Here is a 20,551-nt window from a genome sequence, read left to right as displayed (position 1 = left end):
CTATCAGCATCCTAATCCTGGTCCTGCATTTGTTTATGCTTCTTGGAAAAGTTCCCCGACTCCGAAATCCAACAAAAGACAACACGGTCAGGGGCTCAAGGGTGGCAACTGAGAAAACTACTAATTACATAATTTCCAGACCCTTTTAGAGCGATGTCTCGCTTCAAAGGCATTCCATTAATTAAGTCCATTAGTCTAAAAGCTGTGGTATGCACAGGAAAATGGTGGGCAGTACTGTTGAGGATATGAGATGGTATATTGATTGATAAGAGTATTTAGAAGAAAATCCAACCTTAAACAAGACAGAGCTGAGTTCATCTCCATATGCAGTGCACCCTTCCCCCCCCAAAAGCAGTACACTAAATAGCCTTGCAAAGTAAATAGGCTCAGTATGCATAATTCATTCCTTAGACTAAGTGTCCTAAGAATAAAGCTTCCTCTATTCAAGCACAGCACTTTGTCATATCTGTCAAACTGTCAATATGGGATCCTTCCATAATATGGAAGGACTTCCTGCTTGTAAATGCGGTCTCTGCACTATCCTCACAGGATGGACAGAGGTTTTAATGGTTTTAATGTATGTTAACCACAAAACAAACTGTTAGGTACACACGGTAACATGTATTCCTTTAACACTGACTTAGAGAAAAGCCTCTAGCTTCTCAGTCACAGCACTCACGCCCTTTGACATTTGCATTCCTCCCCAACGGATGTATGCATTGTTGCCGATTTACAATCTATTCCGCTGTGCTAATATTAAGCTGACTATCCTTTCCTATAAATCCTAAAATGCAAAACCTAGCTTCAAGTGCATTAAAGGGCAATTTCACCAATAATTTACCTAATATTCTATTTGGCTTCAGGACATCTGGCTGAATTTTAACAGCAACAATCATTTTTGTAAAATGTATACAATTATTTATGGTTTCTATATGCAACAGACATTTAGAGTCCAAAAGAAGGAACTTTACATTACAGGTGCCGGAGTATTAGTAATACAAATGCGCTTCAACAAGTTTCATCAGCCGATAAGTAAACAATGAGTTTAAAGATCGACGATCAAAAGACAAACAGCGCATCGCTTCTATTAATGCCTTTGTTTATGTGCATACTGTTTGTGTTGATCGGGATCTCTATGGAAGCAAGCAGCCACACAAGTGGAAAGTGTCATACCTGCTCTAATCCCTCTCATAAACTCTGCAGCACAGAGAATACAGGGTGCGGTGTCAGCTGATGTGGACCGTACACTAAAAATAAATGGTGGAGGCATGGAATTGTTGTGGTTATTGTGATGGTCACACTAAATAACAGGGTCAGTTCTTGTAGAGGCTTCTAAAACTATTGTTGAAAGGTTAATTTCCTGGAGGATGCTCTCATCTCATCTCGGGTCTGCAAATATTCCCACGGAGAAACTGAAATTCTCTTCGTTGGGAACCGAAATCAGGTCGGTTACATGACACAACGTGTACCGGGTGAACTGGAAATTACAAGCCGAACGTATGCTTTGTCCTAACTCACCTAGTTTTCCTTTCTACTTGGCTCAGTGGGTGAAATGGTAGCAGTAAAGGGTGTGATAATCCTCTGCTCAGCTGTTCCCAGATCTGTCCAACTTCCTGTCTGGCTGTATATCGCAGGTGATGAGGCCTGTTTTCATCACACACAAACACACACATATGGACAAACAGATGCACATACTGAAATTACAAACCTGACAGACATGATTGTGCTCTCTTACACAAGTGCAACAAAGCCTGTGCATTAAGTATTGGGTCTCTTTTTCTCCTTTAAAGGTCAAATCTACAAACTTAAATCAACTTAAACCATAAAAAGTTTAACTTCTAAACCATAAAAGCCTTGGGAAGAAAAATCCATTAAAAAAAACAGGCTGTGAAGGTAAAGGAAGCCCAAAAACCAACATATGTAAATATCAACCTTTTATTGGAGTGTACAATGTAAGAGTTCATGATTTCTCAAGCCTCATTGAGAAGGCCTGGCGTCCTTATTTACCGAGTCACCTACAGAAGCTAACATCAGCGAAAACATGGCAAGGTTTCCCCCAAAAAAGTATCTTGACATTTGACAAGAGGTCAGTTCTTACATCAAAAAAGTGGCAATTTGTCTCTAATAGACAGAATTTAAACATTCCTCTTCTGCAAACAATGGAAAAAAAACAAAAAAAAACATTTTGATGTCATTTCTTCTGGATATTTGTTACACTGAGGGTAAGACGTTTCGGCATCAGCTCTCCTATAAGCCAAAACATGATAGCAATGTTAGCATGCTACTCGTTAGCCTGTGCAAAATGCTAACATGGCAGCCGTTGAGAAAACCTGGAAGGCCAAGCTGTATGTTTGACGCTCAAAGGAAAACGGGGTTAGCAGTTAACCGGCTCTGGAGTTAAAGTGAGACTTTTGAAAAGTACCCCGTACAAATTTAAAGTAGAATTCATTAGCAATAAAATGCAGTCTTGCTTTAAATTCAATACACTCGGGGGTTTTGCTGCTGCAGCTGTTTTCGGCCTGGTATGACCAGTTAGCATATGCTGGCTAATGCTAGCTAACCGTAGACAGATATATCTCCATTTGTGCTACTGTTACAGTATGGTTATAGCATTTCTCCCCACAATTGTCACTTGTGGCTGCATTAGCGCCTCGTTGGTTAGCGAGCAATACATAAGTACAGAGTCGCAATAACTGCGGAAATAACAGTTCCTAATAGGTTACTTGTACTTTTGAGTCAGACTTTAACCACACCAGGACAAGTCATGCCATTGCAGCTGTGTTTTTGTCAAAAAGAAGCAGATTTTTAAAATCCTTTTTGACATTGATGGAACAATTTGGCATTTAAAGCCTTGTCCCGTGTGAAAAATCCACCTTTAAATAGAAGACATCTGACCATTTGGTCTTTGTAGAGAATAATTGACCACCGAGTCATTTGAACTATTCCTATATTACACCTCATGATTTACTAGTTAGTCAAGAACATGTGGATACTTGTTTGAATGATGCCATGACTCTAGTGTTTCTCCCTAAACTGTCAGCACTTAGTGTCTACAACAGGACAAATACTACTTTATCCCCGCTGTCTCTATACAGCAACTTAGCATATAGACCCATTATAAGCAACTAAAATGTCTTTATTACTTAAGCTTAACATGATGAATGACCTGATTCCAACAGACAGACATTTATTAATACTCTGCTTGCTATTGTAAAAAAAAAAGATTAAAATAAATTTCAACGGAATCTGAAGTGAGATAGTGACCAAAAAAATAAAGAAATAAAATTCACAAGAGATAGCCAGCCATAAAACTGTGGGCTACCTCCTTGCGCGTACTGTATGTAGTGTGGTGGGTTAACGGTTTAAAAATGCTTAATGTCCAAGTGCCTCATTACTTAAAGCATATGCATGTTCCATAATGATACAGACCTGAAAATGTACTGTATTCATGCAGCGAGTCTCCTCTTTCAATCTGTGCAAAAATATAACAAGACTCAAACTCTGGAGCAAATTTACAGTCGACAGCAAACAAAGCTGAATATTCCAAAAAAGAGCATTTTTCTTCTTCTCAGTTTTAAGAAAATATGAGTGCTAAACTAGGTTCATTTGAATAAGTAAAAATAAACTAGAGAGCAATAGGGTATGAAAATAGTTCTTTTTTTTTTTTCTCCTGACAAACAATGAAGACATGATTGATGAAGGATTTGTGGCGACTAAGCCCTTCCCCTTCAATCACTGACCAAAAAAAACAAAAAACAAAAAACATTTAACTCTAAGGTTCAAGAGACAATTTGATGTGAAATTATTGTGTTAATCTGGGGAATGGGAACACGGGAGAGTGACAGGAAGGGAACATGCGGTAACATGATAAGAGGCAGCAGATGTGAAAGATGGCTGAGTAACAGATGGAGGCGAGGTTGGGAATGTGGGAGGAGGAGAAAGAGATGCAGAGAGATGGAAAAGGCCGAACACAGTTAAAATGAGACATATTGCCATCAAGAGACGAGATGGAGGCGACAGAGTGGAGACAGACGTGACGGAGAGATAAAGAAAAAGCCTAAGAATGACAAACATTTACAGATTAAATGAGGTATTGCACAGATTAATAATAAAAAAAAAAAAAGCATAAAGGCAACAAAAATATACAGCAAATTGATAGAACATTTCCATTTAGAATTTTGAAATTAAATATTTCTTTATGGAAAGACAAGAGTTATTTTAGTGTCATAATCATCCACGGGTTGGAGAGGAGAGAAAAAAAAAAGAAAAAAATATATATATCGCTAGTCCTCCCATTCATCATCATCTTCAAAGTCCTCATCATCGTCATCGTCATCGTCCTCATCTGTGGAAGAGAAGAAGACGTTCACAAGAAGAATACCGAAAACAGCTGAAGTGATGTTCTTATACAATGAAATAATAAAATTCACTGAATGAATTATCCTATTAGAAACCAAACTGGCATTTTCCAAAGCACTTCTTTTTCCAGATAAAGTTTGTATATATTTTTCTGTCTGTTTAACAGTAAACCTTCACTTTCTCTGAATCAAGGGAAGAAAAGTTTCCTCCACTGTCTCAAAATAGAAAAAAAGGAACTATGAGGTTGTTCACGACTGAAGAGGAAGTGGTGAAAGTCTAATGTATATTCTGGCGACAGTGCGTCATCTGACATGCAGTCAATGATGCATAGTCTGAGTGCCAGCGACCGGTGTCAAGCAACTGGTGACTGTTTCTGTGTACCTGAAGAGTGAATGGCCTTGCTCCGTTTCTGCATCACCTCCATCAGCGCCCCCACGATGCCTGCCGAGAGGGCCGGGGTGGAAGGGACTGAATCTGTGTCATCCCTCTGTAAAGAAGACAGCACGCGTTAAAGCACAGGATTAAGACAAATGCATGTTTGATTGAGAGGCGTGTCGCGTGTGACGCATGTTTACTGACCACTTTGAGTTTGGTTCCTTGTCGGATTTGGTCCAGAAGTGCGTCTCGGCCGGTGTTGGTGGATCCCGGCCTCTCTTTAGCATCCACCTTCTTCAGCTGGGTGCCTTCTCTGATCTGATTCAGCAGTGCCGACTTGGGCACACCGCTGTCCCCGCCGTTAGCCTCCGTGGGCAGCATAGGGGCAGGGGGCGGAGGGACGGGAGGCGGCGGCGGCGGAGGGGGGGGAGGCGGCGCTCCGGTACTGGACGGAGCGGAGGATGAGGGAGGAGGAGGCGGCGGGGGAGGCCCCGCCGAAATTGAGGCATGGGCTGGCGGAGGGGGAGGCGGGAGAGAGCCCCGGCTGGGCGGGGGAGGCGGTGGAGCGGACATGCCCGGTCGGGATGGAGGGGGAGGAGGGGGTGCAGAGATGGGAGCTCTGGAGGGGGGAGGAGGTGGCGGGGCACCTCGCCCCCGGGCTGGAGGGGGGGGAGGTGGGGGAGGTGGGGCTGAGCTGTGGTGCGGGGGCGGAGGAGGGGGGCCGCCTCTGCACGGAGGGGGCGGAGGAGCTGGAGAGAGAGAGAAAAAAAAAAAAAAGAAGTTAAAAAGGAGCAAAGTTGTAATCATCACTTCAGAGTTCACACTGCAGATTTCATGTATTTTTCACATTTTGTCAAAAAAAAAAATAAAAAACGGCATATCTGTCAAAAATCTATTTCACAGCACGTCTGTCAAAAATCAGTTGCCCAATTCTTGCTCGTGTCAATGCATCATGCAGTTATACAATCAAACCACTGGGGGCAGCCTTCCCCCATGTAACTCATGAGGAGCTCACTATTGGAAGTTTTTTAGTGTCTCCAGACGTCGACATGATGTCAGCCAATGACAAAAAGAAAAACTCAAATACAAACAAGTGTAACAGAGCAAACACTCAACTCACTTCAGAAACAGGAAAAAAACCCTCACTCGCTATCATTGAATTGTTAATTACAGTTCAACTTGCCGTGCACAGATCATGCACAGAAACCTACCAATCCACCTGGGCGGACCTGGGGATAAAACCACCACACCAGTTAAACTGACAGTCACCCTTTGAAATGCATATCACATTATAGTGAAGTTTACTGTGGACGTGTGGGACGTTACCTTTTTTAATTTCCCTTTAGAATAATGTTTTTTGTCCAAAGAAAAGAATCTGGTAATTCCTTCAATTCCTTATTGCTTCTATGGCAGTAAACTTCTTTTTTTTTTTTTTAGGGTATTCCAGACGGTGCGTCGGCCTTACCTTGTCTCCGTAGCTCGTTTTTGACAGCTTCTACGCCTCCTTTCTTCTCGATGAAGTCGTAGATGACCTTCGAGGTCTCCTTGTCTTTCAGCTGAGCCTCAGAGATGCCACACATATCAAACAGATGCTTCAGCTCGGGGTCCAAGTTGTTCAACTGAAGAAAGAAAAACAGGAGAACTTCACTCTGTGGCTCAAGTTTATTGTACAGAAATCAGCACAAAAGAGTCTAATTAAATAAACTAAAGGATATATAACGGATCATTCTGTCTCACTGGTGATATTCAAGAGCTTTGCAGCTCAGTAACACATTATGTGACGTGGCAGGAGTTAAGTATGTGAGAAGTAACTGTTTTTACACTCTCCCTTGTGAGGACTCTCAGATATGAAGATGGCTCAAAATGAGACCAAAATATCAGTGATTATACTGCCACCTGGTGGTGTGGGGTAACACTTACAGGCAGACACAGAGGGGGAAAACAGTGAAATGTTTACTACTTTTTGGTGGGTTATCACTTAAACAAGTGGGTGCTTTATCTGCATCTATGGAGTGAGGAAAGCAAATATTATCTGGTAAGACTATAAAATACATCCCGAGCTCATTTGTGAATCCACTTATTTGTGCTCCAGTTTGAAGCCTGAGGATTTGAGAGGCGAGCGAACTTTATTCTGACGTCATCCACTCAAATAAGTCCTTGAAAGCATTAACTTATGAAAGCAAAATCATCTGAATTTCATCTTTTTCATTAGCCGACAGAGTAAGTCCTCTGACCTGCATGATCTCATACTAATCAGCCAGAGTCCATCATAATTACCGATGATGCTTTTTTTTTTGGGAAGGAGTCCATGGATTATGCAAATGAGAGTTGATTCTCTTCCTTCCAGAATCTCCTTGTGCAACGGTCCTGATGACTTGGGCTCGCAGCTCCGCTTAATATTTTGAAATAAATCTTTCTAGAAGAGGAATGTGTGACTGACTAACAGATAAACTAGGTGCTAAATTTTAAGAATATCTCGAGGTGACATACTCCAACGTGTGCAGAGAGACGTATTAACAAGCATTAACGTTGCATTCTTCTATTGCACTTACATCAAAACCTGTATTTGGATCCCATCCTACATGCCCAACGTGCCTGTGAGAGAAGAGAGAGAGAGAGCATGTGAGATCAAATGAGGAGTACATTTTACCCAGATAGCCCGTTTGTAACCTGCAGTATCTCATAACAGACTGTGAGAGCTGCCGCTGACCGTTCCCTGAAAGCACAGCACAGATTTTCCTGCATTACCGATCACACGACACATTCTGTCGGATTAGATTCTCAATAAAGACGGCCTGGATTAATACCGTGGCCTGATTCACCAGTCCTTATATGGACGAGAGGGATTCTGGGCCAACATGTCGTATTGGAAATGTCTACAATAACCTTTAAAGACCTGCGGTCACATGGCCTTCTACTGGAGGTGCGTATACACAAATGTTTAATCTGTATCTTGTTCTGCATGGAATCACATGAGCATGTACACTAATCCTGACTGGCAGTATAAGGGCTTTAATAAGGGATGAACTCTGAGTTATGGTCATATCAGTTTGTGTAGCGCCACCTGATTTGAACCCCACCCTACTAGAGGCCGGTGCCGACTCACTGGAAGTTGCTCGGTGTGCCGATGTCTGCCTTGGTGAGCCTCTTCTTCTTCGCCTTGCCCTTTTTCTCCCTCTTGTGGAAGGACGAGTGCACAATGTTGATCACCTGAGAGTTGTTGTGGAAACGTGGAGCATTGCTGATCTCCGGGTTTTTGATGTCGATAGTAGCCATGGGCAACGTCGGGCCTTTAAAAAAAAAAAAATGACAAGAGACGACGACGTTACGGTTTGTATGACAACACAGCACCGGAATGCATGGATGAGGAAATATATAGACACAAACTTGTAGTTTGGTTTTCCCCACGAGAGCCTAACGACTAAGAGTGCTTTTTAAATAACACGTATACCGTCTTTACAATAAATGGCTACAAATGATAACTCCGGCAATTGTTTAAAACTTCATGAATGTTGACAACCAAGCGTGGGGGTTTTTCAGGGTCAGCAGTATTGTATCAGTTATGTAAGTCATTATTTAACAGCTGTTACAGACTGTTTGGCACAGAGAGGTCTCGCTTCTTGATCTGGGTTAGTGGGTGTGAAGAGGGAATATGTGGGATTATAGCATCATCTCATTACTTCGGGTTATTTGAACTAAATAACAGACTGATACCAAACAAGTGTCTTTCAGGCACCGAATGGTTAAACCTATTGTCAAACTGGTTCTGTCAGTTTGGCGAGTCTCAATTAATCATCCAAATTGTCCTCCATGTAAACGCATTTCCTTTTATTTACTTTAACCGTTATATAACCAGGCCCTCATTGAGATGTTAATCTCAATCAGGCCTCGACAGGCAGAAATAACAATGAGTTAGCAAACAAGACAAAACAAAATGATGTCTGAGGGGGAAAAAGGTCCAAGCAAGAGTAACTCCAACATACACGTGCAGCCAGACAACGTGGATTTCTGATCAACAGCGGGCGGTACCGGTGCCTCAGCGGCAGCACATACCTTTGGCGCTCTCACTACCGGGTGTTTTGGGTGTTTTGCTGGGCGAAGGCGAGGCCGAACGGCTGCGTCGCCTTCTCACCCGGTCCCAAATACACCCGCCTCCTCTCGCTTCGCAGGCGCTCATACCGACACCGAGAAGCATTTCGCCGACAAAGTCGTGAGCTCTCTTTTCGGGGGACGCGGAGAGCCGGTTGGTCGGGTCGGAGAGAGACGGGTACAGTTCGTCCTGAGGGAGGACCAGGCAGTGTAATGAGGACAGGCAACTCCCGGGGCTCAGACCTCCACCCCCTGCTGCTGCTCCTCCTCCTCCTCCTCCTCCAACGTTACCTTCAGAATTAAGTTCCTCAGAGGGAGCAGACAGGAAGGTGGTGCAGAACATCATCATTGCAGCTGCGAGAACAAGCTCAGATGGAGACACCAAGGGAGATCCTGGGTCAAACAAGTGCTTTGAATGCAGATTTGCGGCTCAGATACAGCCTTGCTTCTTTGGCGCCAAAGAGATCTGAGGTTTTCTTTCTCAGTCAACAGAGAAATGTTGTCTGTTGGAAGTACCGAATCCAGGAGGTTCTCATCCCCAACGTGGCCAGACACTTCAATACGACTTTGTAAGCACGACCCCCCCCTTGTTCTCTGGTTTCAGATTCCCGTTTTCTCCTTCGCTAAAAAGCCAAGATGATCCCAAAGGTTTCCAAAAGCACGACCACAACACCAGCACGGGAAAATAAGCCAACTTGTGACGGCGCAACAGTCTGCGTTTACTGAAGTAATGTCCTCATCTGACATCTGGTGGGGTTAACGCGCATACCGTCTGAGCTGTGAAGGCAGACATCCAGCACTGCCATCCAGAAGGGAGACGAGACAGCCGACGCTCAGCCAGCCAAAGTTTACCGTCGCTCACACATTCCTTCCATCACAGCAACAGTTTTCTTCTGTGCAAATTGTTCACCAGATTTCTGCTTCCCTGCTTTATCCGTCTGCCCGAGCTCTGCATACTTTGCATCTGTTTTGCAATCATTTTTCTCTTCCGTTGACTTTCCATCACAGCGGGGAGCGCCGTCAGATTATCTTGCTGGGATTGGCTCCCCCGCGGACATCTCTCCACCCACCTCCGCTACCGTCTCCTCCCTCTCTCTGCAAAAACACACGCATGGACCTAATCCCAGCAAATCATTCTGGGTTTAGCGTTGGATTTTTTTTTTTATGTAACTGTTAAAACCCATCCACGCATAATCCCACGTTAATCTCCGGGGGGTTTCTAAAACATGATGAATCTGCAGGGTGAGGAGGAAACATGAAGAAGGCAGACAGAGAAGGAGAGAAAAGGAGGTGAAGACAGATTCAACGAGAAGAAGAGGGATGAAGGGGACAAATGATGAGAAGGGAAGAGCTGGAAAGGGCAGCAGGAGAAAAGGGCAGAACAGATGGAAAGCAAGAACCAGGCTGGAGATGACAGACGGCAACAGAGCTCTGATGCGGTAATGGGAAGTGAGAATGAGAACAGATGGAGACGGAGAGAAGACAAGGACGACTTCCTCTGGAATGGAAGCAATTCAAAACACAAGATCCAAGACAGAAACTGGTAGAAACGTTTCTGCGCAGGTAAATGAAACGCATCTCTTTTAGAGAACGCTCGTCCCTGTTCTCCTTCCCAGTGAACTGCATCATAGTACACCAACACAAAGCCAAAATAATTCTGAATCCAACCCCAAAATGGTTCACCGTGTAGCTCGCAGTTACATGGTGGCTTACGTCATGTACGACACGTCATATATGGCCGTCTGACCACATGTGCCCCAAAACTAAGCATCCACAGGCCCAATGACGTTAAGTGGCGCTGGATAGGAGCATCGGCTGAACGCAAAAATGTGTCATATTTGTGTCTTCTGTGCACGCACACACACACACACACACACACACACAGATATATCAATAAGCCAGCTGCATCCAATCATGCCGTTTGTCAGTCCAAAGCTGGCTCCCTCCGGTGTAAACTATGCCGGGTGTCCACAAACAAATGTGTGCATGTCCACAAATGTTTAGTCATCAGACTGCACTGAGCGAGGGTCGGGCCATGAAGGGCATGCAGCTCACGGATCAAGACTCCACTCCACGTGTAATCGTATCGTGACGGTATTATGAGCTTGCGCTTTATTTCCCTCGAAATTCCTAAACAACTCCAGTTATTTCCTAGAAGTTCTCAATCCTGCATTAGTGTGTAAGCGATATGTATAGGAAGCTTGGTCGTGTCTAGGAGTCAAACGGAAATTTTAGAATGACAATTTTTTGCGAAGAGAAGGCAAAACGTAATCTTTTTAACACACCTGCTTAAGAGTTTGTATGTTGTATGGAAATGTGACACAGCTGATGTGAAAACGTAGTTTTTGGACAGCTGTTGATTTTAGATGATTAGAAATGTTGCCAATGCCGTCAGACGCAGGTCTGACTCTGGTTTGCACGTCTTCTGCGTATTTCTGAAAGCTAAATCGACAGGAAACAGTGGAAAACATACCATTCGGAGGGTCGCGTCTCTTCTCTGTGAACACACAGACAAATGCAGTCGTTACAATCTTATCTAGCGGGCAGCAGTGGGTTGTGTTAGTGAGAAGTGTGTGTTGGAAGTGCGTCAGCGCACAGATATACACAGATAGAGAAGAGAGGGCATCGATTTGTTAGCGCGCGGCTCGGCGGGATTGTGCACGTGCTGCGCAGAACGGAGAGTTATTTGGAAAGATCGCCAAGCAAAGTGTTTGGTTTAGGAGACGTTAGTCAGACATTCTTACACACACACATACGGCAGCTGACATTATATACATAGATTAATTCAACACTGCAGAAACTAAACTCTGCAGCGGTACACTCATCTCTCATTCTCTCTCATTTAGTACTATAAAGAATATGAATACTAAAACAGGAATGCCATCGACACACATTGAGATTTCCATCAGAAGAAGCCTCGGAGATAAGATTAGGCCCCCTGTGCAGAGGGCTGAGGGGGGGAAAGATGACAGAATGATCCAACTGAAGGGTCAGGAGATGACTCGCAGAAGAGGGAAGACGGACGGTCTTAAGCAGAAGAGGATGAAAGTTAAGGACCGAGTGCCACTAATTAGTTGAAGACGGCGTCCGAGCGGCTTTGCAATGCGTTTGCAATTGAAGCCTCAGTCTCGGAGTCTAACGATACATTTCTTGAGTACTACTAATGTTTTATCTTAGTTAAAATATTTAAGGGCAAAACGGTAAATGAAATCGTCCTCGTTCAATTCATGCTCTGCCACCTGGACATAGTACACTCATGAGGGATGAAGTCTTTCTCACTGCTGATCATTGAACATGAAACTGTAGTGCCCCCCCCCCCCGGGCCAGTCAGCACATTCGCTGAGAAGCATCCCAGATGACTATTAATATCTTTAATAGAATTGTTAAAAATTGTTAAATCTTTGTTTACTTTGGTGATTTGAGCAGCGTAATGACACTGTGAAAACGGCCATGTGTGTGTTATCAAAGGTTCTAAGGAGTGAAAAGAGATCGCAGGAGATCAGAAGAAGAAGATGGGGAAAGTTCAGAGTCCAAAATGACACGTTTAGAAATTAAATGCATCTTGTGCTCACACTGATATTAGATAACAGATCATTTCACCTCTTAAAGACACACGAACCAAAGCAAACACAGAAGCAGACATTACAGAACGTAACATCCCTGTGTCAACATGGTTTGCGGGATTATTTTGAACACGAGATGTGAATTTACTAAACATGTCATTTTTCCAGTGAGTTAGGTCAGTGGGTAGATTTGTAGGCAAGTGAGCAGCAGCGGTAAGATGGTACCAGATTTCCTCTGTCTTCTCCCCATTAGCTCCGCCAGATGGTTATGGAAACGCTTGGTCTCCTCCTCACTGGCGAAGTTCAGACCCACTTGGCATGTCTGTAAACACACACACAGAACTCAATGTATGTCTTGTCAAGGACCTCCCTAAACTACCTAATTCCCATGCAGAATTTCAAAACCATGATGTGCACACACTCCCAGCATTATTATTATTATCATCACAACCGGCTGCCCCACATACCTCATGGTCTGCTGCAGTCTGAGCCACCGTTCCCACCAGATAACATGTTTGACCCACAAATAAAGACGTCTTTCCACAAGAAGTGCTTTAGATGTCACATAGAGTTAGGAGTTCTACACACTATTTAGTTTTAGGCCGTATGATGCAAATACACACACACCGTCTTTTGGTGGGCAAAGTGCTCGTCGTGGCAGCTTTTTAATAGGTTACTGGATTTAGATTTTTGGAGAAGAATATAAGCTCGGAGACTATTTGGTTGCACAAAATCATCTCCATAAATCTACACAGGTCTTTATTAGGGTTGGGTTCAAAGACTCATTGATGACTCAAATGTAACACTCAATGACGGATCTCTGACGGCAAACACTGAGATTATCTCAAATAATACTGTTCCCCTCCTCTTCCCTCTCCAGCTACATCTTTCTTGAATGAATAACAACAATAAAAAAAGTACTCGTCTATGACGATGATGATGAAGAAAACAGAGGATCGTAAATAAAAAAAAAAGAGAAAGCTGTAGCGAGGGAAACTCACGTCTCCAGCAAATGTGATGAAGTAAGGTTTGGGGACGTAGCTGTTGAAGTTGTTGTACAGCTCCTGTTCAAACATCATCTTTCCATCCTGTGGGGGAAAAGAAAACCACAAAGTTGAATGAAGGATTAGGAAGCAGTTAGTACAACAAGCAGCTTAATGCTAGAGGTCTTAAATGAAAAGACGTCCCCACAGATTTAATTGTGTGGCTATAAAAATATAATATGAATATCAAATGGCGGTAGTAGCATCGTCTGCCAGAGTCTACAGGGAGGAACCACAATGATGTGAAGTGCAGGACTGCTCCCGGCTCTCTATTTACTTACCTTGATGTCCAAGACCCTGATGAAGTAGGATCGCAGGGGGTTGTCTTTGACCAGACAGGCCACCCCGCAGCATCTCTTGGTCCAGCTGGAGTTCCTATCTGACGTGAACACCTGGACCACTGCTGCAGACAATGACTGGATGGAGGGAGGGAGAGAGAGAGTCACGTTTATCCTGTGTTGCTTAATTGATACTATTTGTAGCCATGTTAATGCATCTCACAGGGGTTGTAAGCCAGCACAGCAGACGATAGTAATGAAATGACGGACTTCAGGGTTTCTTCAAGGTTTCTGTGAACTAATCAACTGTTTAAATCTGTAAAGCTCATGTTTGCAAAACTCACGATGTGTGAGCTGCGATGGTGGAGATACAGCACTGCTGCTTCAGTACAGGACAGAGTAGCACTTACTCCACCGAGGCTCAAAAACACCACCAAAATGTTGGGACGAGAGGTGACCATGACTTCTTTCCAATTTCAACTTAATTTAGGGATCACTGCCTCCTCAATGCCATTTTCTCCAAGCCCATAACTTGGTTGAGTGAAGCCCAATATCTTTAGGATGATCAAAATAGTAAAATGGCTCTTGGACATCAATATATGTCAATAGTATATAGTATTATATAGTAATAACATTCCTCCAAACCCGATGTCTTGCTGGACTCGCCATCCCCCCCAACAACATTGCTACTATAGCAAATGAAGTGGTGGCAACATGCTGTGTGCTTTCCAGCTGCAGCCACAGTGAGATAAGTAAGGATAAGACGAAACAATGAAGAGATCAATAAAGGTGCAGTTTAGTGGCACCGTTTGAACAGGGTTGTTGACATCGCATTTACGCAGAGATAGCTTCAGAACAAGAATTGTTCTTTGAGTCCCGACCAGAATCTCAGAGAGTCTGTGGTGTCAGCTAAATACAGCTGTTCACACATGTTCTCCAGCTAAAAGGCCTGAGCTTGAGTCAGTGTTTTTCACAACGTAGGCCGAAATTGACAAACAAGAGCACATTTTCAAGGGGGTCAAGTCGCTCTGCCCCACAGAAGAGAGTCCATCAATGCCACGTATAAAAAGCAAAGCCTGAGACTAAACTGCACACACACACACACACACAGAGAAGAGCACACCTGTAGCACACACACGTAAACACATCCATGATCACATGACCAGATCAGCCTCTCACTGGTTTTACAGGTTGCTGCAGGGGGTCTCTCACACAGAGGGGCCCCGGTTCACAGTCATTACCTCGCAGATGAAAGCGACGGAACCGAGAAGGGAAATGCCTGCTGATATTTGGGGCCTTTTGAACTCAATGGCTCCAGGAATTACTGCGAGACAACATCGGAGCCCACAAAACAACAAATGACAGCAAGACATCCATTTCTAGAGCAGCGAGGATCGTTCTGTGGTTATCTTTCTGCTTCCACACTTTTGTTTCTTTTCATCTTGCTCGTTTTTTAGACTGAAGCCAGCAACAGTACAGCTGTAGTCAAACATCAGTAACATTAGGAGAAATTCCTGTCCTTATCCTAATATTGATATTTACATTAACGTGCTCACAACACGGGCAACACAGGTAACGGAACAGGTGCGCATGCAGAGGGACAGTTACGTCATAGTGTGAAAATCAGACCTCGCAGTATGAATGTCGCTGCAGAACACATCATCCAATCAGTGTCCCACAATATAAGATATTGATTTCATCCATAAAATCCCACAACTGAAAAGCACGCAACTTTTTTTATTTTCCTCCGCACCTCTGTGTCAAACTCCATCATAGATGTACCAAGATATTCGTAACCATATTTATACAAACATTCACTCTCAGAGCAGCATCACAGCTCTGGAGCGTGTGGATTTGGATCAACAGGAGAATAAGAAGAGAGTTTTGGTGACGGGGTTTCTTCTGAACAGCGACTGTAACGGTGTCCAGGCTCTGAGGCCCGGGGCTTTCATCCGCCCGTGGAGCACTGATTGTTCCCGACAGGGCCAAAGGCTGCAGGAAGTGGAGCTCTGTCTGTGACGTCATCGGAACCCATCGAAAAACACTCTCTCACTCTTACATACACAGTCCTGCACATTCTCTCTCTCTCTCTCTCTCTCTCTCGTTCTCAAACGCCTCCAGTTTCTACATCTCTCTGCTACTATAAGGACGCCCATCATCTGAACAGCACAATAAAATCTTCAAGGAGATTAGTAGGCACCACACAACATTACGGAGAACAATTCTCAAGTGTTTGAAGGTGGAAAACACTCCTTTAGGTTTCTGAAAGATAATTATTAACTATTTGCCTAAGGGGTGGTAGTCGTAAAGTTGTAATCTTTTTTTTTTTTTTTAAATGATGACAACATAAATCGTTAGATGTGAGAAATACAGCACAGAAAATGTTCACTCAACATTTTGTGAAAGCAAGACAAGCTAGAGACACATCTTGCAATGTGATCCCACCAGCCTCGATGCCAAATTGGACCACGGGGCGTTGTGTGTGTGTGTGTGTGTGTGTGTGTGTGGGGGGGGGGGGGGCAATGGCCCCTTCCCCACTTCCTACCCCCCTTACTCGGACCACACCCATCTTCAAACACAGCCTTCATCTTGATCTCAACTAGTGACAAGATCTGTCCACGGGCGGACAGAAACACAGACATAGAAACACCTGGCAAAGTACTCAAAACGGCTTCTGTGGTAGCTCCTGCTCCAATGAGGACCATGCTTTACCATGATCTCACACTCTCTCTCTCTCACACACACACACTCTAGAGGTGAAAACAATACAAGCCACACACGCCATCCTGGCTAGTAGTAATCACACGTAATGGTGAAATGAGGAGTGTTGCAATTTCTGTCTCCGAGTAGTGAGTCTTGAAGAAGTTTTATTCTGATTAGATTAGAAAGAGTGGGAAGAAACAGAAGACAGGACAAGTTGTTGATGCAGAGAGGCAGTGTGGGACAGAAGGACAGTGTACATGTAAGGAAGGAGGGAAGTGATGTAAAAAATTGAAGGAAGAACGGGCTTGAAGAAGCGCTGAAGGAGAAAGATGAATGAAAAGGAGAAAGGAAGGAGAGAAAGGGAGTAAAGTGAAGCAAAAGAGGAGTCATGTTGCACTTCTCCAGCACAAATCACCAGAGGAGGCCGACCACGGGACTTCCTGTAGGACAGGAGTGCTGATCAGGCAGTCTGCACACACACACGCACACACACACACAGTGTGAATTGGACCCCTTCCACCTCTTGCCCAGTCAGACAGTGTTGCTGATGGCAAAACAGCAGAAGGAATACCAATGAGTAAAACCAAATGAGTAAGACCACTGTCTGTGTACCTGTGTGAGTCTTTCTTTATGTGTGTGTGTGTGTGTGACTGCATTATTCACACAAGCCAAAAAACAGGTTGGAGTACTTGCAATTCCTAAAATATGATCCAAGTAGTTACACATTTACAGGAATAGGTCCTGCTACCTTGAACTGTCACGCCAAACGTGGTGACCATAAATGTGTGTACTCTGTATATATATATATATATATATATATATATATATATATATATATATATATATATATATATATATATATATATATATATACACACACACACACATATTTGTTGCAAAATCAAGCAATGTAGTGCAAAAAAGTTGCCCCTTTGTATCAGTTTTTCAAGCTAGCACACAACAAGCCCTTTACTGCTAGAATAAATCGAGTCTAATTCAGCCGCACTGAGCCAACTAATGGCTGTGCATCCCGGAAAGAAGACAATAAAAAGACAAAGTGAAGGTGATTGTGACTCTCACATTTTCTGCACAATGAACACACAGATTACGTAAGGCGCGATCACTCGGCCACTAAATCACTGGTGGGCATTCTAATTAGGCTGTTGGGGGAGACGCACAATGTCCGCCTCTTCCACTCTCTCTCACACATAAAGACACACAGTCCGCCTCTCTCCCAAACTCTCTCTGCATGCAAGGATGTGTGTGGACACACGAGCGCGTAGGACTGTGAGGAATGTTCCCGATTCCACGTCTCTCCGTCACATGCCCAATGACACAATTGCCAGAATGCCAAAGGAAAGACGTCATTGGATTTTTTTTTTTTTTTAACTGGTCACATAGGTGTGGGAAGACACGCCACAGGAACCTGCTGCAGAGCGGGAGGTGGTGACCACATACAGGCCTGACATCCCATGTCACGGGGACAGGAAATGTAGCCTTTCCAAAGCAAACACGGATACCTCAAAAAAAAAACAAGCTCATGACTGGTTCACTATAGAATGAGGAGGTGAGGAGCCATTTCTCTGTCACGCCACCTTGAGAGTGCACATTAAAGGAAAGCGTGATCAATATGGGGAAGTGACCTGAGAACAAATCAAAGTCATATCTGAAGGCTATTTAACAGGTGAATGTGCAACAGTCTTTCCACCTGATAACACTGGGTGACATAATTTATATTAAGTAGTGCAAATTAAAACTACTCTGGAAGGCAAACGTCCTTTGTTCTGATGCTGTCTGTTAATATTAGTTGTATCTGCCCCAATTGTGTGTGTAGTTTATTCATATGCAGATGTGTCACCCAGTGGATGAGGCTTAAGGGGGAAAAACCTGTCCTGCGAGATAATAAAGCAAACATATAAAAGAAACATGACATTAAACTATGCTGAGTAATGGTGCTTGATGCAGCTGCAAATGTCTTTACTTAAAATGTGGCTACAATCTGCTGGGTCTGGGGCTAGCAGGCTATGCCATATTCCACAAAAACATAAAAATGAGTCAGCAGGATGCTACACGTGTTACGTAATATCTGACTATCTCACAACATTTGAGTCGTGACAGTGCACTACTGGTCTCGACTGCAGTCACACCGGTACCCGCAGCCCACACCCCCTCCACTCGGATTGTGTTGACTGGCATTAGCGGGACTTTATAGCTAACGTTAGTCAGCGCTGTCTGGACGGCGCATTCCTCGCGGAGGATACACAAAACGGAGGATACACAAAACACACAAAACAACCAAGGTCCAGCTATGTTATGTAATGCCAGTATAAAAAAAAATATGACTTTGCGCTGATGGGTTTAACAGCCCCCAAAAAAACCGCTAACTCAATTCTGCAAGCGCGAGGCTGATTGCAGTCAGGCTATGCAGCAGCAGCGGGATTTTTAGGATTTCCTGGGTGATTCCAGGTGTGTCGAGCTTTTAAGTTAAGGGCGCACAGGCGGAGGCAGTAATGAAAACTTGCTGTTGCCCAAATGTCACCGTCCCAAAACGGGACGCCGGACACAGTCACTGTCAAAACAAACCACCCTCTTCAGCTAGAAGTCTCAAGTGGTTCCCAGGGAAGACGGACACGTTACCTGCGATATCACAACATTAAAACTAAAGGCCACAAACACACCTCGTAGCTAACGTCGTCATCCGTCTCGGGACAAGAAACACAGACAAGGTGGTTAGCTTTATTAGCTTTCTTTTTCTCAGCTATTATACAACAATTTGATTGGGTGAAAAAAAAAAAAAAACTTACGATGCATTTCCTGCCAAGGTGGTTGAAAAGGCATTCATTTTCCTGCGGTGTCAGTTGTATCGACCCGAGATTTGCTTGTCGCCGTTGCGACGGATGTCCACTCATTATTAGGGATCAATGTGTTAAGTGTGCACCGACTGTAACTCGTTGTGTGAGATACAAAAAAAAATACATAAACAATTCCTCGGTCATCCGTGGCCTTGCTCCGACCCCCCTCACACCGGTGGTTTGTGCCGGAGCTCCAGGGATATTGGGGTGCCGAGGAATGTATGCCGTTTAGGGACGCGGTGCTACGTCCCGCTCCTCTTTAAAATAAGGTAAAACAACTGCAGCGACTCAGCGAAGACGGAAAACGGCAAAAAGTTTCCTGGGAAGTCCGTCCGCCAGAGAGCCCTGAGTCAGTTCCATCCAACATGGCAGTGTTAGGACGAGTCCACTATTTGGGAATGGGGTTTACCTTTCCCAGCTATGTCCCACATAATTACCAAGAGCCCATTCTGGCACGGCAAATGGTGGGACTTTTGTTTTGTTTAAGAAAATTCAACACGAAACTATATTCTGTTTAAAATTCGAGTGAGGAAATAATGCTTAATAAAATCACAACTCTCAGGGCACTCCCCGTGGAGATGGTTTGGTCCTGTCTGCTCGTGGCTTTTATGGCAGGAATGTGTGCGAGTGCAGAATGGGAGGAGATAAAAAATAAGGTGTAAGTTGTGAAGATAATGGCATACAATACTCAATGTGAGAGGAATTGTTGAATACCGAACAAGTGTGAACAAAATAATCATGGAAATTGTAATTTCCCTCTCATGATAATAACGCTCTATTTTAATGTTGATGTCAGAGAGGTCATGGTTCAGCTACAGAGCTGTCATCCGGGCCCTAGGATTTCCCAGGCCACAAGCATTCCCTGGGACATGAAATAATTTGCCCCCTGAACTGAAACGCTTCTGGGATGTTACACAGGTCTCTTTCTTTCACAGCAAGAAACTATAAATAGGCTATAAAAAAGTGAAGCACGATTAAGACTGCTCCAGTTACTATACAATGCCTCTGGGGTATAACATATGTTTCAACGAGTACACTTCAGTGTGTTTCTCCAGAATTTTTGTCAATTGACTTGAGACCACAAAATGAAACACCACTTTCAGGAGCCCTATTTGCATCAGACATTTTAATCTTCACAATAAACAGCGCTCAACCATCAAGCAGACACGCTTAGAGGCTACTATGAGTAGCCTTGAACAAGGGCAGCACACACACGATGGCTCATACATATTTTACTAATGTGCCGAAGGGTGTTTGTAATACTCATGCAACATGCTCAGTCAGGCTCA

At 43.9% G+C, this 20,551-nt stretch overlaps 1 protein-coding gene across 3 annotated transcripts; it reads right to left on the bottom strand.

The window, feature by feature from the left end:
* Positions 1-1,921: 1,921 nt before the first annotated feature.
* LOC142971029 (actin nucleation-promoting factor WASL-like) lies at positions 1,922-19,636 on the bottom strand. Of its 3 annotated transcripts, XM_076111612.1 has the most exons (11): positions 19,215-19,636; positions 13,711-13,845; positions 13,388-13,474; positions 12,612-12,708; positions 11,297-11,320; positions 7,841-8,024; positions 7,287-7,329; positions 6,200-6,353; positions 4,939-5,483; positions 4,741-4,846; positions 1,922-4,345 (listed from the first exon to the last, which is right to left on the bottom strand). In XM_076111612.1, the coding sequence occupies exons 1-11, from the start codon at positions 19,317-19,319 to the stop codon at positions 4,284-4,286; spliced, it is 1,542 nt and encodes a 513-aa protein (XP_075967727.1). In that variant the 5' UTR covers positions 19,320-19,636; the 3' UTR covers positions 1,922-4,283. The 3 variants fall into 3 exon arrangements, with proteins under 3 accessions (XP_075967727.1, XP_075967728.1, XP_075967729.1); XM_076111613.1 differs by lacking the exon at positions 11,297-11,320; XM_076111614.1 differs by lacking the exons at positions 11,297-11,320; positions 12,612-12,708; positions 13,388-13,474; positions 13,711-13,845; positions 19,215-19,636 and adding an exon at positions 8,788-11,284.
* Between the last annotated feature and the right edge of the window lie 915 nt (positions 19,637-20,551).

Source organism: Anarhichas minor, unplaced genomic scaffold (genome assembly GCF_050575085.1).
Source record: "Anarhichas minor isolate MPS153535 unplaced genomic scaffold, ASM5057508v1 ptg000045l, whole genome shotgun sequence".
NCBI lineage: Eukaryota > Metazoa > Chordata > Actinopteri > Perciformes > Anarhichadidae > Anarhichas > Anarhichas minor.
Note: the sequence above shows the minus strand (reverse complement) of the source record. Positions and strands in the feature narration are given on the sequence as shown.

Bases quoted from the DNA above. Each gene is read 5' to 3' on its own strand.
- LOC142971029 (XM_076111612.1), bottom strand. From the start codon at position 19,319: ATGAGTGGACATCCGTCGCAACGGCGACAAGCAAATCTCGGGTCGATA. The intron at 6,354-7,286 runs GTAAGTGCAATA...TTCTTTCTTCAG, and splicing joins ATCCAAATACAGGTTTTGAT to TTGAACAACTTGGACCCCGA. The intron at 4,346-4,740 runs GTACACAGAAAC...TCTCTTCCACAG, and splicing joins CAAGGCCATTCACTCTTCAG to ATGAGGACGATGACGATGAC.